Genomic DNA, 15,348 nt, shown 5'->3' on the forward strand with positions numbered 1-15,348 from the left:
AGCACTCTCTGCGGAGAGAGAGCCGGGGGTCACGGAACGGCGCGCCGCAGCGAGAGCGGAGAAATTCTTCGGGTCCAGCCAATGGTGGGACACCGTCCCGGCGGGCTCGCCCGGTAGCTCGCGCAGACCTCAGAGAGCCGCGACTGTGATTGGCACAATTAGGCGGAAAACCCGCTCACCTCCACCACAGCGGCTCTCGATTGGCTGCAGCACAAAGTCTCTTTTCTACAGTCCAAACCTAGAGCCCCTTAGTGCTAAATCCCGCCTTAAAAGGCGTTTGATAACAGTTTTACGTGTTGTAAGGAAAATGGTGATTGGTCACCAGCGTTCACGGATTCAGTCGGTAGTAAACACAGCGAGCTCCTGGGGCCGTCGATTGGTCGGTGTTCCGGGGGGGCCGAGTAAATTCCTTCGGATTCCGCGCGCCGGCTGGCTGCACTTCTGCTCCGGCCCCGCCCCCTCCCATTCTGATTGGCTGAAGCTCGGTCGGAGGGAGGAGGAATGGAGCAGAGTAGGCTCCCTCGCGGGCGTCACTTCCGTTTACTGTCCACCGCTGCCGTGGTGTTCTCAGAGTGCGGCGGCGAAAGGACTGAAGGAGCTGGGGGACGAGAGGCGGGGTGGGCGGAAGGGGGAGGAAATCCCATCGCGGAGACGCCGGGCTGGACGTTCCCGCCTCCTCCGACACTGTCAGGTCGGATCGGAGAAGGGTCACCGCCTCCTCCAGCGAGCAGGGGGGCGGAGCCCGGCTCAGGTGAGGCGACCCTGTCAGCACCAGCGGTGGTGGGGCTCGCGGGCGCGCTCACGTGGAGACCGTTGAGCTCCTGGAGGGCTAGGCTGTCGGCGCGAGTCCGCTCGAGCCTAGGCGTCGGGGCGCGCGCAGACGCGTACCGGTGACCCCCGCCTACCCTGCCCGTCTTTCTGAAGGGGTATTGTTACCCTCCGGAGCGGAGGGGCCAGGCGGGTGGGAGGCGGGTCCTTCTGCGCAGGCGTCCCCCAGGTCCCGACGCCAGGCTGTCTGTCTGCCGGGTGGGGCGGGGGCTCTTGCCCCCACGACTCTGCGGGCAGGCGACGTTGGTTACTGGGATGGGGTGGGAAAGGCCTAGGACCTATAGCCTGGCGGGTTAGCAGAGGATCTGCCGCCCTACGGGTTGGGGTCGGGTGGCTTCGATGCCCCCTTCCTGGGTCTGTGAGCGTCGAGGTTTCCTTTCACCAGAGCAAGGCCAAGGCGTTCTGGAATCGGGGACCGGCGGTTGACCCTGGAGGGGTGGAGCTAGTCTTTTGGAATGTCCCCGCTGGTTATCGAAGGACTAAACTGATTATGGGCATTTACTGAATACCCATTACTTCCAGGCTTCATGTTGGGAGCTGTGGAGGTGGGGGTGGGGGGGCGGTGCAGTGGTAAGAACTGCTGTTGCCCCTCTTCCCCTTGTTTGGAGGACAGCTTCGTACATAAATGCTAACATCAGGCAGTGAATTAAGGAGGGGTGGAGAGTTAGGTTTTTACCTTACAAAAAGAAAAAAAAAAGTCAGCCCGCATTCTGGCCTGGTGGAGGGTACTGTAAGAAGCTAAGTCCTTTGTAGGAGACAAATCCTAAATATTTATTAGGAGGAAATTTTTTTAGGGAAAAAAAACAGTAAAGCCTTGATTACTAAGTAAAAGGCTCGGGTTCTGGGTAATTTGAATGAATAGAAGAAACCCCTCACCTTCGAGAATTGAAACAAAACTTCTTGCAAAATATGTTAATATACTTTTCAGTTATAGTAAGTAGAAGATGTTACTTACATTGGGATCTGTAGAGGATGCCGTGCCTTAATCATTGATGATTTGTTATCCTTGTATGGGCTGTTGTGCCTTAGATAATTAAAAAGGTGTGCTGGACGCCTAGTAGTCTTCTGGAGAATTTGCTCGTCATTTGCCAAAGTCTTAAGATTTCCACAGAGAGGGTGGTTGGCCTCAAGCCAAAAGAGCAGAGGTGGAGGGAAGAGACCAGGTGGAGAAAGAGGAAAGAATGTTAAGTAACAGCCACTAAACCAAAGGAAGGCTTCCCACTGTTGCTCTAACCCTCACTGGAAATCTTAGCAAACTTGGGAAGACTGGCCTGGCCACCACTGACAGCTTGGTGACCTGCCAGGTAAGACTAACTGGTTGGGGACCTATTCTGGGCCCGTGCGTTTTACTGAATAAATGAACCAGGACTTTTTAAGAGTTCTGAAATCAACTTGTTTTTTTTTTTTTTTTTTTTTGATTTGCCTTTTTTCTCCTACAAATTGTGTTAAGACATAGTTAGCTGGGGATGCTGGCAAGCTCTATTCTGGTTAATTGAGGTATTTCTAGCAAAATTCTGAACGTGATAACATTTGGAAGAAAAACATCTTAGAGTAGGGTGTTTCCTAAATTTAGAGGTCAGTGCTCTCAAAAGAGACTTTGTTGTAAGACTGTCACGAGAAGTTGAAGTCATTTTTAAAAACCACTTTGATACAAAATGCATGCAAATGTTTTAATATTAAAAGTACTGAGTATGAATTATACTGGAGTTCTTCAGTGTGGGTAAGACTTAAAAATATCTTCTGTACAGTGAGATATGACAAAGTTTGCTGTAGGGCTGACACAGAATCTTGAATCTGCCTCATCTTTTCCTTAGAAAGGGAAAAGATAAATTTAAGATATTTGAGTCAATGCTGTTCTCCTCTGTCAGTTTGAAGCGTAGGTTTTTCTTTTGCTGTACTTACCATTTCTCAAATGTGGACATTGTCTACCAGAGCCAGATTTTGCTAGTGTAGCAGGTGGGACGGAATGGGACATGACACTGCACCTTTTGTCTAAGTATGAAGCGAACTTCTCATATGCTAGAAGACCAGCTGTTTGAGCAAACTGCTGCCCTTAGAGTTGTTTACAGCATTTTCATCACTGAGAAGTGACGTTTGATCTCAGGGTCCAGTTGTGGGGGGTGCCTTTCATTTGATTAGTTATACAGATATTTGCTAAAGGCTTTGATTTATCTTCCGGGCAGCTCAAACATATTAGGAATTGTGTGGGAGTACTGACTTCATTGTAAGAAAATAGGCATGCTGTCCTGTGCCCTGGAAGGAAGTCACCATGCACAGCTCACATCAAGGGGCTCCACCCCTCCATCTCTTTGAGGGTCGAGAATTTACATAAACTATTTGGAATTCTTCTGCACAGGAGATTTGACTCTTCTCCCCAGTATTTATGTGTTTGTGTATATCAGTATGGACCTATGGATATTTATTGTATACTTTGGGGTATAGTCCAGTACTGTTTTATCTTTTTGCTAAATTGTTCCACCTTTGGCCTTTGGGAGTTCTTTCTCCTGTTGGTCCTGCATCCCATTCACATACATTATTATCGTGTTTGTTTGTTTGAAGCATTTCCTTACTTTCTGACACTGTAAGATACTGCAGGCCTGTGTATTTTCTGCCTCAGTCCTAGAATCAGCCATTTCTCCAAAGAGCACTAGTTCCTTTTGTTAGAAAATGGTATTTGAAATTTTTTTAAATGTTTATTTGTGTGTGTGTGTGTGTGTGTGTGTGTGTGTGTGAGAGAGAGAGAGAGAGAGAGAGAGAGAGAGAGAGAGACCATGAGCAGGGGAAGGGCAGAGAGAGAGGGAGACACAGAATCTGAAGCAGGCTCCAGGCTCCGAGCTCTCAGCACGGAGCCTGACGCGGAGCTTGAACTCACGAGCTGCGAGATCATGACCTGGGCCAAAGCTGGACGCTCAACTGACTGAGCTACCCAGGTGCCCCTAGACAATGGTATTTCAAACCAAGTTGTGGGCACCAGGGTGGTATTGATATACATTTTTTTGTAATCTCTTTAATGTCTACTTTAAAAAACACAGGTGTATTCTCATTCCTGCTTTTGTATTCAATTTGTTATGATACATACACTCTTTTTTAAAAAAAATTTGGGGGCGCCTGGGTGGCTCAGTCAGTTGAGCGTCCGACTTCAGCTCAGGTCATGATTGCATACTCCATGAGTCCAAGCCCTGGGTCGGGTTCTGTGCTGACAGCTCAGAGCCTGGAGCCTGCTTCAGATTCTGTGTCTCCCTCTCTCTCTACTCCTCCCCCGCTCATGCTCTGTCTCTCCCTGTCTCAAAAATAAATGAAAACATTAAAAAAAATTTTTTTTAATGTTTTAATGTTTATTTATTTTTGAGAGAGACAGACAGAACATGAGTGGGGGAGGGGCAGAAAGAGAGGGAGACACAGAATCTGAAGCAGGCTCCAGGCTCTGAGTTGTCAGCACAGAGCCCAACGCGGTGCTCAAACTCACGAACCATGAAATGATGACCTGAGCCAAAGTCAGATGTTTAACTGACTGAGCCACCCAAGCACCCCTGTTGTGATATCATCTTGATTAAAGTATACCAAGAAAAATCCAGCGTCACAGATATGTATTTGGAAAAGAGAGGAGTATTTTAGTAGCTTTTTCAGATAACTTTGGATAGTCTTTTCTGATACTATAACAAAACTCAGCAAATGGTATTTTCTTAAGTGGTTGGTTAGTTGCAATGTGTCATCTGAAACTGTATCAACAAACTTCATATTCTGTTACACTGAAATACATTAGTTTGTGTCTTGCACTGTGAACCATTTCTTTATCCATATCTTATTTTTTAACATCACAGTTTATAACATTGGTCATTTGGGAAACACTGATTCACTGAGTTATGCAGATCTTCCAAATATTGTTACATTTAGTATACAATATTAAAAAAAATCACATTCCATTAGTATCACCAATGATCTCATTGGGTTTGAGCACTGAGAAGCCGTCAAACTCATGGTGACCAATACAAATTTTCCAAAATTCTAATTTTTACCTGAAAGCTCAAATTTTATCATAGGCAATAAATACTGATTTCCTTGAAATGACAGGCTCATTTCATTCATTTTCAAGAGAATGAGTGGCAAATACTCAAGTCTGAGAACCACAGTTTGTCAGTCATTGTTCTCCCAAGTTATAATGGTGTTCCATGAAAAAAGCAATTAGTTCAGCTTACAATTCAAAAGTGGCACGAGTATTTTTCCTTGAGACAACATTGCGTGGCAGTACGCAGCACAATGACTTCAAGTGTACTTTTCATTTCATCTCACATAATATTTAAAAAGACGTGTGTTCAAGAATTGAAACTAACAATAATGAAGGCAAGGGGAGATCCAGTCCCCTGAGAGCCTGCATTTTGTAGTAGTGGCCGCGTTCAGCGCACACACAGCATTCTGGCCAGATTGTTCCTGCTGCCCAGTTCCAGCTCAGGTGTCCAGCCTTCCCATCAACTCTTTCAGCAGCTTACTTTTATGCTTAGGTTAGCTAGAAACAGTTTCTGTCGCTACAACCAAGAACCCTGACTGGTACTGTGCTCAAGCTTTAAAAAACAATTAAAATATTTTTGGGTGCCTGGCTGGCTCAGTTGAGCATCTGACTCTTGATTTCAGCTCAGGTCATGATCTCAGGGTCCATGTCTGGGCTCCTCTCTGGGCATGGAGCCTGCTTAAGATTCTCTCTCTCAAAAAAAGAAAAAAAAAAAAAAAAAGAAGAAGAAGAAAGAAAAGAAAAAAACTGTATAATATACAGACTTACAGAAGTCACCTGAAAAGTGATGATAGTCTTTGGTTCAAAATCGTATGCCTCTTTTTTAACTTTTCGGACCATGTGTGGTGATCATTAACATCAGTTTTGAGCATTCACGATCTAATACCTGCCATACTAGCCTTACCTACTTACTCTCCAGCCAGAATAGATACCCTGCTTCCCCCCCACCTCAAACCTCTCCCACTTTTACCTCCATCTGGAATGCATTTTACATCTCATTTTATCCAAATGCAGACCTGTGCCTAGCTCTGTTGTCAGGGCCACCAAGAAGCTGGAAATAACCTTTGCCTTCTCTGAATTACCAAGCACAGTTATCTCTCTGGTGGCACTTAATGCTTTCCACTTTGTTATATGGTTATTTGTATATGTCTTGTTTCCACCAAGCACCTTTGACAGTTAGGACTGTGCCATACAGATCTCCACAGCACTTAACCTTGAACGAAGCAAGCACTTCAAAACACTGGATGAATGAATCTGTATACCAAATACACAAGTGCCTTCACAGGCTATTGTGATCTCAGGTTGTATAGCCCCTCAAGGACATGTCTCCAAGTTGCCGGACCTCTTTTGTCCCTTAGTGGGTCAGCTGTCTTTTTTTGCAGCTGTCAATGTGCAGCCGCCGCTTGCCCTCATTCTAGAATTGCTGTTGCTCGTCTTCAATCATCAGGAAACTAGAAAAACTTGAATTTTGCTTATTTAAAACAAAAGACTATGTATGTGAGCTCTTGAGGGACTTTCCTATGAGGAAATCTTTCATACACAGGCTTTGATCTTTATTTTGGATATTCTGAGACTTTCTGGTTTTTGGCTGATTTTAGAGACCAGACTCTCAGGAAAATGGCTGTTGGGTAATACAGTGTTATATTTTATCTATATACAGTCAGAGCTCATTCAAAAGATAATTTATGGTGCTGTACATCAGGCACTTTGGGAGGGAGAAAATGCAGTCCCTGCCCTCAAAAAGCTGTCTTAGTAGAAAGAGCATTTTGAGTTTGTGCTAGGCATGTAAGTAGGGCATGAATACCTTTTCTTACTCAAACGGAATCATGAAGTTCTAGGTCAGCTAATCCCCAGGAACTGTGAACTGGAAAACAAGGTGGCAGAGCAGGGAGAGCTGGGGGGTAGGGTAAGATGGTGAGGGCTCTGGCTTTAGCTTGAGTTCCCCAGTCATGCTCACTTTTGGTCATTGATAGATGCGCTTTTTAATAGACCTGACCTGTCCAGTTCCCAAGCCAGCCCCGAAAGAGCAGAAACAGATTATGAAATCAGTCCTGATGACAGATTGGGTTCTGGGGTTAACCCTGGGCACCTGTGTGCCCACCTGGTCCCTAGTCTTTCCCTACTTCCACTTAGTCAAATCAAGTAGAAGCGGGCTGAATGTTCTAGGACGCCAGGACTTGGAGCCCTGTCAAAAATCCTAGACCGCTTGTCTGGGACCTTGCCTAGTTTTATTCTCTTACATTTATTTTTGTCTGTATCGTCTTTAAAAGTGGAGGACAAGTTCTGTTTCGTTATTTTTCCAGATTAGGGATATTGAACGGTTAAGAATTCCTTAGAATGTCAAGACACTTCCTGCAGGTGGCAACTTGTGTGCAGGTCCTGCCTGGCGCACAGGCAGCAGGTCCCTTGATAGGGTGGCAGATGATATCTGAGTGTGGGTGTACTTTGCTTTATGAACTAAGTATATTATTGAAAAGCATGCAGGTAGGTCAATACAGAAGTCAAATAGTTTAAAATGTGCTATTAATGGGTTTGTTCTCCTAGAACACAAATGAACTTTTTTATTAGTCTAAGTAAAGCATTATTAGGAAAGTAAATCTATTGAGAAAACAGTCAGCTCTTGACTATTCATGTTAATGTAACAAGCAGTGGTGGAAGTGTATTTTCTTAATGATATTTAGTTTGGAAATTACTAAAAATCTGTTCCTGCAGATAACAAATACCGTGCTGTATGCTTGCTCTGAGTCAGTTACAAATTGGTAGATCACTTGCTGTATCTCCTCCAACTATATAGACTCATATTGTCACATTTTAAAATCTTTTAGAGATCTGAAGCTGTTTTCCTTGGTTTCAAGGCTTCAGACAGTCAGCTTTTGCTAAAACGCTTACCTTCTCAGCATGAGCTCTTTTTGTCACTTTCACACTGGGCCTCTTGAGTTTGCTAGAGCTGCTTGAGAGCTTTGAATAACCATGATCTTGATTCATGATTCTCTTCTATCAGAGCTGAGAGTAACAACTTTTATGTCTCCCAGACTGAATTTTTAAAATACCCCTTCTAGATCCAAGAATGTTTTCAGATAGCCATGTTATTTAGGTTTTTTGAAATTATGATTTAAACCTCATGTTTAACTATGTGACAGATCCAACGTAAACTAGGCTAAGATAGAGGGGGAATTCATTGGCTTACGAAGTAGGAAGCCCTAGGGTGATGCCCCCTACAGTCACGGCTGGTTCCCAGGGTCTTAATGTGATCAGGACATTGTTTTTGGTGTTGGCTTCCTTCTCAGACAGGCAAAAATGGCCACCATCAGTGCTAGACTTACATCTACCTTATGACTTGCAAGCTGAGTTCAGAGAATGCCAGGGCAGACTCTAATTGGCATGGCTTGAGTCACATACCTGTAAGTCATGGGGAGTGGCCAGATCTCCCTGGATTATCTGTCCACTCTTGGAACTCAGAGGTTTAGGGCAGTCTGATCTGCACCATATGCACTAAGAATGGATGAAAAAGTGATTTCCCCCAAAGTAGGCAGACAAAAAAAAAAAAAAAAAAAAAAAAAAAAAAAAAGTTGTTTCTTGAGCTAGGATTTGCATGTTGATTTGTGAGATGTTAACAAGTTTCACATTGTTCCAGTTATTTGTTGCCATGTAACGAATCACTCTGCAAACTCACTGGCTTGAAACAACAAAAATCATTTTATTATCTCTGACAGTTGTAGAGATTGGCTGGGCTCAGCTCTGGGGCTGAAGTCACTTTGAAGGCATCCTCACTGTGGGAGCAGGTGCCAACCGCCAGCTAGACTTTAGCTAGGCTTCTTCGCAGCATGGCGGCTGGGTTCCAAGAGCAAGCCAGAAAGAACAGGGGAAAGCTATGTTGCCTCTTGTGACCCAGCTCACAAGTCACACAGTGTAATTTCTGCCATAGTCATAGACTTGCCTGGCTTCAGGGGGAGTGAACACAGACCCCACCTCTTGATGAGAGGAGGGTCAGTGTCACATTGTAAGAAAGCATGCAAGATGGGAGAGCTTCATGTGGCCAGCCATCTTGGAAAATACAATCTGTTTTATACATTGCCTTACTTAAAGTGACTAGTTTTTATAAAAAACATGAAGTATAAAATAGGCTTGGGGTGCCCTTATGTTGACAGGCTCACTTTGTTGCCCAGTGTACCTGTATTATCACTAAGGAGCGCTCTGGCTTTCTTTCCACTCTCATTTCCTATTTTTAAATGATCTCAACCCACTTTATGTATAGTCATGTTTGGTAGAAAAATCAGCAACCAGCCTGTCGCTATAGAAGTAAAAAACAGAAAGACCCTTCCTCTTTGCTTCCCTGGCACAGTCAAGGGTAGGAGGTGGGTGGGTCCCTAAGCTCAGCATCTAAAAGTTCTCCCTAGAACTTCCAGTGTATGATTTTTTTTATTGACTAGACTTCCAGCCAGTCCTCCTGTCTTGGCATCAGCTTCAGTCTGCTTCCCCTGGCACTCGTGAAGCCGGTTCCTGAGCCTTTGGGGAGGTAGGGGGCTTATATAGAAGTCAGGTTGTTTTGTCCATTGCTAGTTTAGGATTTAGCTCTCTGGGCTTGTTGAGTCAGCACTCATTCATTTTTCTGCTTACCAGCTTCCAAAATGCCACTGCTACTTCTTTCCCATTCTTCTTGTCCTTGTGGGTTTATACCTTTTAAACAGCAAATCCATGGGTGCCTGGGTGGCTCAGTTGGTTAAGCATCTGAGCCCTGCGTCGGGCTCTGTGCTGACAGCTCAGAGCCTGGCCTGCTTCAGATTCTGTGTTCCCCCCTCTCTCTGCCTCTCCCCTGTTCTCTGTCTCGGTCTCTCTCAAGAATAAACAAAAATAAAAAAAAAAAAATTTAAACAGCAAATCCAAAAACTTTAGTGTCCGTTTAATGGGGTTTCAGCAGTGAGTGGGGGTAAATGCATGTGTGCGATCTATCACTGTCTATAGCTGGAAATCTTACCCACTCATACCGATTTGCCCCTTGACTTCCTTAAGATTGCTGAAAGACTGGAATTTCTTGGGAGCTTATTCTTTGTCCTTAGGGAATGCAGAATTCGAATTAACTTCTGCGGGATAGATATTCCGTCACTTACACACTGGGTCCTAAGTGTTACAAGGGTCAGTCCTATGAAGAGTGAAGGGGAGCCTGTAAATAGCCAGTAGCTGGTCCCACGTGTACATGTGTCCAGGACCGTTAGCTGAATGGGCATTTGCTCCTCATTGGACAGGTTTTTAGTCTGTGTGCCCATGATCAGAAATATCAAAAGCTTTAAAAGGCCCAAGCTGGGCCATCCACATCTCTTTTCATCACACCCTCTGTGCTCTGACTTTGATTTCAGCTTTTCTAAGTCTTAACTCTTTCTTTCTTTTTTTTTTTCTGTAGGATCATGGATTTTCCTGGACACTTTGAACAGATCTTCCAGCAACTGAACTACCAGAGACTTCACGGTCAGCTCTGTGACTGTGTCATTGTAGTGGGGAATAGACATTTTAAAGCCCACCGATCTGTACTGGCAGCATGCAGCACGCATTTCCGAGCCCTGTTCTCCGTGGCAGAGGGAGATCAGACCATGAACATGATCCAGCTGGATAGCGAGGTAGTGACAGCGGAGGCCTTTGCTGCACTGATTGACATGATGTACACCTCCACCCTCATGCTGGGGGAGAGCAACGTTATGGATGTCTTATTGGCAGCCTCTCACCTGCATTTGAACTCTGTCGTTAAGGCATGTAAACATTACTTAACGACAAGGACGCTGCCCATGTCTCCCCCCAGTGAGCGCGTCCAGGAGCAGAGTGCCCGCATGCAGCGCTCCTTTATGCTGCAGCAGCTGGGGCTGAGCATCGTGAGCTCGGCCCTCAATTCCAGCCAGAGTGGCGAGGAGCAGCCAGCCCCCCTGAGCTCGTCGATGCGCAGCAACCTGGACCAGCGGACACCCTTCCCCATAAGACGCCTTCATAAACGCAAGCAGTCTGCAGAGGAGCGGGCCAGACAGCGCCTCCGACCCACCATGGAGGAGGCCGCCATCGCTGACGTCACGCCAGAGAACGGGCCGTCAGGGGTCCATTCTCGGGAGGAGTTCTTCTCACCAGACTCCCTGAAAATGGTGGATAACCCTAAGGCTGACGGAATGACCGACAACCAGGAAGATAGTGCCATCATGTTTGACCAGTCTTTCGGTGCTCAAGAAGATGCCCAGGTGCCCAGCCAGTCTGACAACAGTGCCAGCAACATGGCCCAGTTGTCCATGGCCTCTCGTGCAACTCAGGTGGAGACCAGTTTTGAGCAGGAAGCTGCGACCGAGAAAAGTGGTTTTCAGTGTGAAAATCCTGAGGTTGGCCTTGGTGACAAGGAACACATGAGAGTGGTGGTTAAATCTGAGCCCCTGAGCTCTCCTGAGCCTCAGGATGAAGTGAGTGACGTGACCTCACAGGCAGAAGGCAGCGAATCTGTGGAAGTGGAAGGGGTTGTGGTCAGTGCCGAGAAGATAGACCTCAGCCCTGAAAGTAGCGATCGGAGTTTCTCGGATCCCCAGTCTAGCACTGACAGGGTAGGTGACATCCATATTTTGGAAGTCACAAATAACCTAGAACATAAATCGACTTTTAGCATCTCGAATTTTCTTAACAAGAGCAGAGGAAGTAACTTTAGTGCAAATCAGAACAATGATGATAACATCCCAAACACCACCAGTGACTGCAGGTTGGAGGGCGAGGCCCCTTATTTGTTGAGTCCAGAGGCTGGGCCTGCTGGCGGGCCCTCCTCGGCCCCTGGCTCTCACGTGGAGAACCCATTCAGTGAGCCTGCGGACTCCCACTTTGTCAGGCCTATGCAGGAAGTGATGGGCCTGCCCTGTGTGCAGACTTCAGGCTACCAAGGAGGAGAACAGTTTGGGATGGATTTTTCCAGGTCCGGTTTGGGCCTCCACTCCTCCTTCTCCAGGGTCATGATGGGCTCCCCAAGAGGAGGAGCCAGTAACTTTCCGTACTACCGACGCATAGCTCCCAAAATGCCGGTTGTAACTTCTGTCAGGAGCTCCCAGATCCCAGAAAACTCTGCCGGTTCCCAGCTAATGATGAATGCGGCCACGTCCTCGTTTGAGAACGGCCATCCTTCGCAGCCTGGCCCTCCGCAGCTGACCAGGGCATCTGCTGACGTTCTGTCAAAGTGCAAGAAGGCCTTGTCAGAGCACAACGTCTTGGTCGTAGAGGGGGCTCGCAAGTACGCCTGCAAAATCTGCTGCAAGACTTTTCTGACCTTGACAGATTGCAAGAAGCACATCCGTGTTCACACAGGTGAAAAACCCTACGCCTGCCTCAAGTGCGGCAAGAGGTTCAGTCAGTCCAGCCACCTGTATAAACATTCAAAGACCACCTGCCTGCGCTGGCAGAGCAGCAACCTGCCCAGCACTTTGCTCTAACCCCGACCTCCTGAGATCACGCCGACGCCAGCTGCGGGACCGAGGCCATCATCTCCTCTGGTTGGTGGTTCACGCCGTCGGGGCGGAGGCTTCAGGCCGCCCAGTGGCTCCGCAGATTCCTGTGGCTGGTACGTGGGGAGCGAGTACGTGTAGCACGTATGCTGCTGCATTTCCGAGTGAAATGCACACTTTTGGAGAGGGACGTGGTCCCTGAAACCAAGTTCTTCCTTAGGGTTGAGTAATTCAGTCAGAAAGTAGTTTGTAATTGATGGTGTGAAAAGTGGCACATTTAAAAATTAAGAATTGAAGTGCAAAAAAATTTTTTTAGCAATTTTTGTAAAACTCTGTGAAGCATTTAATTAAATTTCCTATATCCTCTGAGGGGAATATTATATATCTGTACGGTGATGCAAAATGCACTTACGTGTAACCAGTGGCGATCTCGTGCCTGTCTGAAAGGAAGGCCCTTGAGGACACGCCTGTCCGCCACGAATGCTTTAAAGTGTATCATGAGCTAGTCCTAGGCCTCAGAAAGTACTGTATTTTAAATTTCCGTCTCATTTGCAGTCACAGACACTGCACTTTGATGGTGCTGACACTGGGTCCAGAGCGAGCGTTCTCCGGACCGTTAGGTGTACATACTTTTGAAAACATCACTGCTGGATAGATGTTTGAACAATTTCTCCTGCTTTTCAAAGCAGAGCTGTAAATGGAGTATGTACTTGTAGGGAGTGACAAGTGAGGTATTGTTTCTGTATGTGCTGTTTTAGTGGGGTCTTAACCAACTTGTGTCACATATGTTACAGTTCCATGTTTGGAAGTCAGAAAAGAGCTGGTATTTGTCTTTGTTTTAATGGTGTGGAGTCCTGTTTTGTGGGATCTTTCATGGCGCATTTACCCTGCGCTCCATCCAGGCTTCGGGGGCCGGGCCAGCCTGACACATCTCACCCAGCGACAAGCCCATTCTCTGCTTCGCTTCTTCACACTCTCTTGCCTCGTGTGGCATCTTTCCCAGGCCTACGTTACTGTTTTTGTTGCAGACTAACCAAAAATGATGTTAACCCCCTCCACCGTGGGTTTTATTACTTTTATATACTGTAGTTTTAAAGTGTAGACCTGAGCTTTTCCTGTTGTTTCCCCCACCCAATACTGAATGTTTAAAATCCAAACGTAGCAGTGTTCCCAGATAACTCTTTTCCAGACTCTGTAAGAGAGCTGGGCAGCCCAGAGCCTGGCAGTCACCAGGCAGCACCGGACACTGAGGAGACATCTGGGCCACTGCCCGGGGGCTCTCTGGGCCCCAGGGCCTCGCTTTCCCAGCCCCTCCTGCGCTGTCAGGGCTGCTGCTGGCACCTGTGTTAGGTCGAGCCCTGGCTTCTGTGCCTCGAGGGGGACGTGCCTCTGTAGAGCTCGTGAAGTCAGTGTAATTCATGCACGAACAGGAGTTCAGTTTTTACACAGCTCTTTTAGAGACACCAAACCATTGTGCATAATCGAGAGAAATCCTTCCTTTGTTTAGCAAGCTAAGTACGTGTAGCCTGAAACAATCGGCATGGGTTTTCTCCCCTGAATCTAGCGTGTGCAGTTACACACCTGTCTGTGGATAAAATCCTAACGTTCAGAGTCGGGCTCAGCATCGACCTGTGAACTGAGCCCCAGGGAGAAAAGCCAAAAGAGAAACTTCTGTGATTCCTCTCCTTTCCAGATGTGGGAAAGAGACCGTCGGAGGATAGGGGATCACGTGTGTGTGGCTTTTGTCAGCGGTCTTGATGTGAGGAGGCTCTACATCTACCCCTCTACTTGACGTGGGGACCGGTGTCTTGTGAGGACATTAACCTTGGGAGGCAGGTAGGTCAAGGTGGAGCACAAGAGAGGCCCTACCTAGGCCCAGGGAGAGGAACCGGTAGCAATGGGGAGAGCAGTGCCAGCCTCCTTTCCCTTCCAGCTTGAGGAGGAGGTGCCAGGAGGCTGCGCCCTCACCTCAGCTCAGGCTTAAGTGGACTTTGCTTTAGGGCCTGTCTCTGACACAGCGGCTGGAGCCCTGTCTCTCCACTGCTAGATGGAATCTGGAATCTCTCATCTACCTCTTAGTCGGTTTCTATGTGTGAGAAGCAAGCTTTTGGGCCAGTGTCCTCATACATGCTGTAGAACTTAGAAAATAATTCAGAGGTTCCCTGTAAAACCAGTCTCAGGGTTCCTATGATCCGAAGTTTCTACCTGAATTATAACTGGTATTGGGTACCTGGATTTTGATTGGTTAGCCTTAATTACAGCCTGGCGTAATCATTTCTGGTGATCAAATCATAAAGTTCTTTCAGGGCACCCCTGTCAGTGGTGCTATGCTGGTCAAATTTTGAGATTTTGAAATAAAAAATTTGTCACATACATGCCTCTAACTAAACGTGTTCTTTTTCTTCACTTAGGTTATTAAGGTTGACACAAGACAGGGAAGTAGTATGGCTTTCTCTGCTAACGCTGCCTTGACCGGTACTTTTTAAATAAAAAACCCAAACCTCCTACCAAACACTCCTCACGCGGTCACTCACAATTATCGGTCACTCCCCTCAGTTCAGTCCCTCTGCGCTCCCTGCACTCTGTCCGTCTTGGAGGCGAGGACATGCGTGAGGCTTTGTTCTCCGCACACCCTGTCCTCCTCTTAGCCAGCCTGCTTAATCCTGTGCTTTCTGCCGCTCCCTTACCTGCCTCCCAGGGTGAAAGCTCCGTGTGCCAGTTTGGCTTGGCGGGGAAGAGCCGGAACCTGATTCCTTCAGCAGGAGCGGGGCTGTGGCCATGCAGGGGGCCTGGCCTCAGGAGGAATAAGCAAGGTGGTGATCAGAAAAAGGGCATCCACCTGGGGGTGGGGATGGCGGGGGGGGGGGGGGGGGGGGGGGGGGAGATGGACCAAGGGAGCAAAGTGTGAAGGTGCTGACACTAATTTTAAAATAAAAATTAAATGCATCTACCTCCAATTATTCTTGACCCTAAATTTAGAGTGCTGTGACCTCACCCAGTTCTCCTTGCCATGTATATTGGCTTTGATGGTCTAGGTATCGGCCTGAAGTGCCATGATCACTGCTG

The 15,348-nt window shown here is 47.0% G+C and overlaps 1 protein-coding gene across 2 annotated transcripts; it reads left to right on the plus strand.

Moving 5' to 3' along the window:
* The first annotated feature begins 560 nt into the window (after positions 1-560).
* ZBTB5 (zinc finger and BTB domain containing 5) lies at positions 561-15,048 on the plus strand. Of its 2 annotated transcripts, none has more exons than XR_007146490.1 (3): positions 561-751; positions 10,233-12,398; positions 13,976-15,043. XR_007146490.1 is itself a non-coding variant. In XM_047831165.1 (3 exons), the coding sequence occupies exon 3, from the start codon at positions 10,237-10,239 to the stop codon at positions 12,268-12,270; it is 2,034 nt and encodes a 677-aa protein (XP_047687121.1). In that variant the 5' UTR covers positions 809-926; positions 1,858-2,132; positions 10,233-10,236; the 3' UTR covers positions 12,271-15,048. The 2 variants fall into 2 exon arrangements, 1 of the variants encoding a protein (XP_047687121.1); XM_047831165.1 differs by lacking the exon at positions 561-751 and adding exons at positions 809-926; positions 1,858-2,132 and having other exon boundaries at positions 10,233-15,048.
* Positions 15,049-15,348: the final 300 nt, after the last annotated feature.

The sequence above is a fragment of the Prionailurus viverrinus genome, chromosome D4 (genome assembly GCF_022837055.1).
Source record: "Prionailurus viverrinus isolate Anna chromosome D4, UM_Priviv_1.0, whole genome shotgun sequence".
NCBI classification, from domain to species: domain Eukaryota; kingdom Metazoa; phylum Chordata; class Mammalia; order Carnivora; family Felidae; genus Prionailurus; species Prionailurus viverrinus.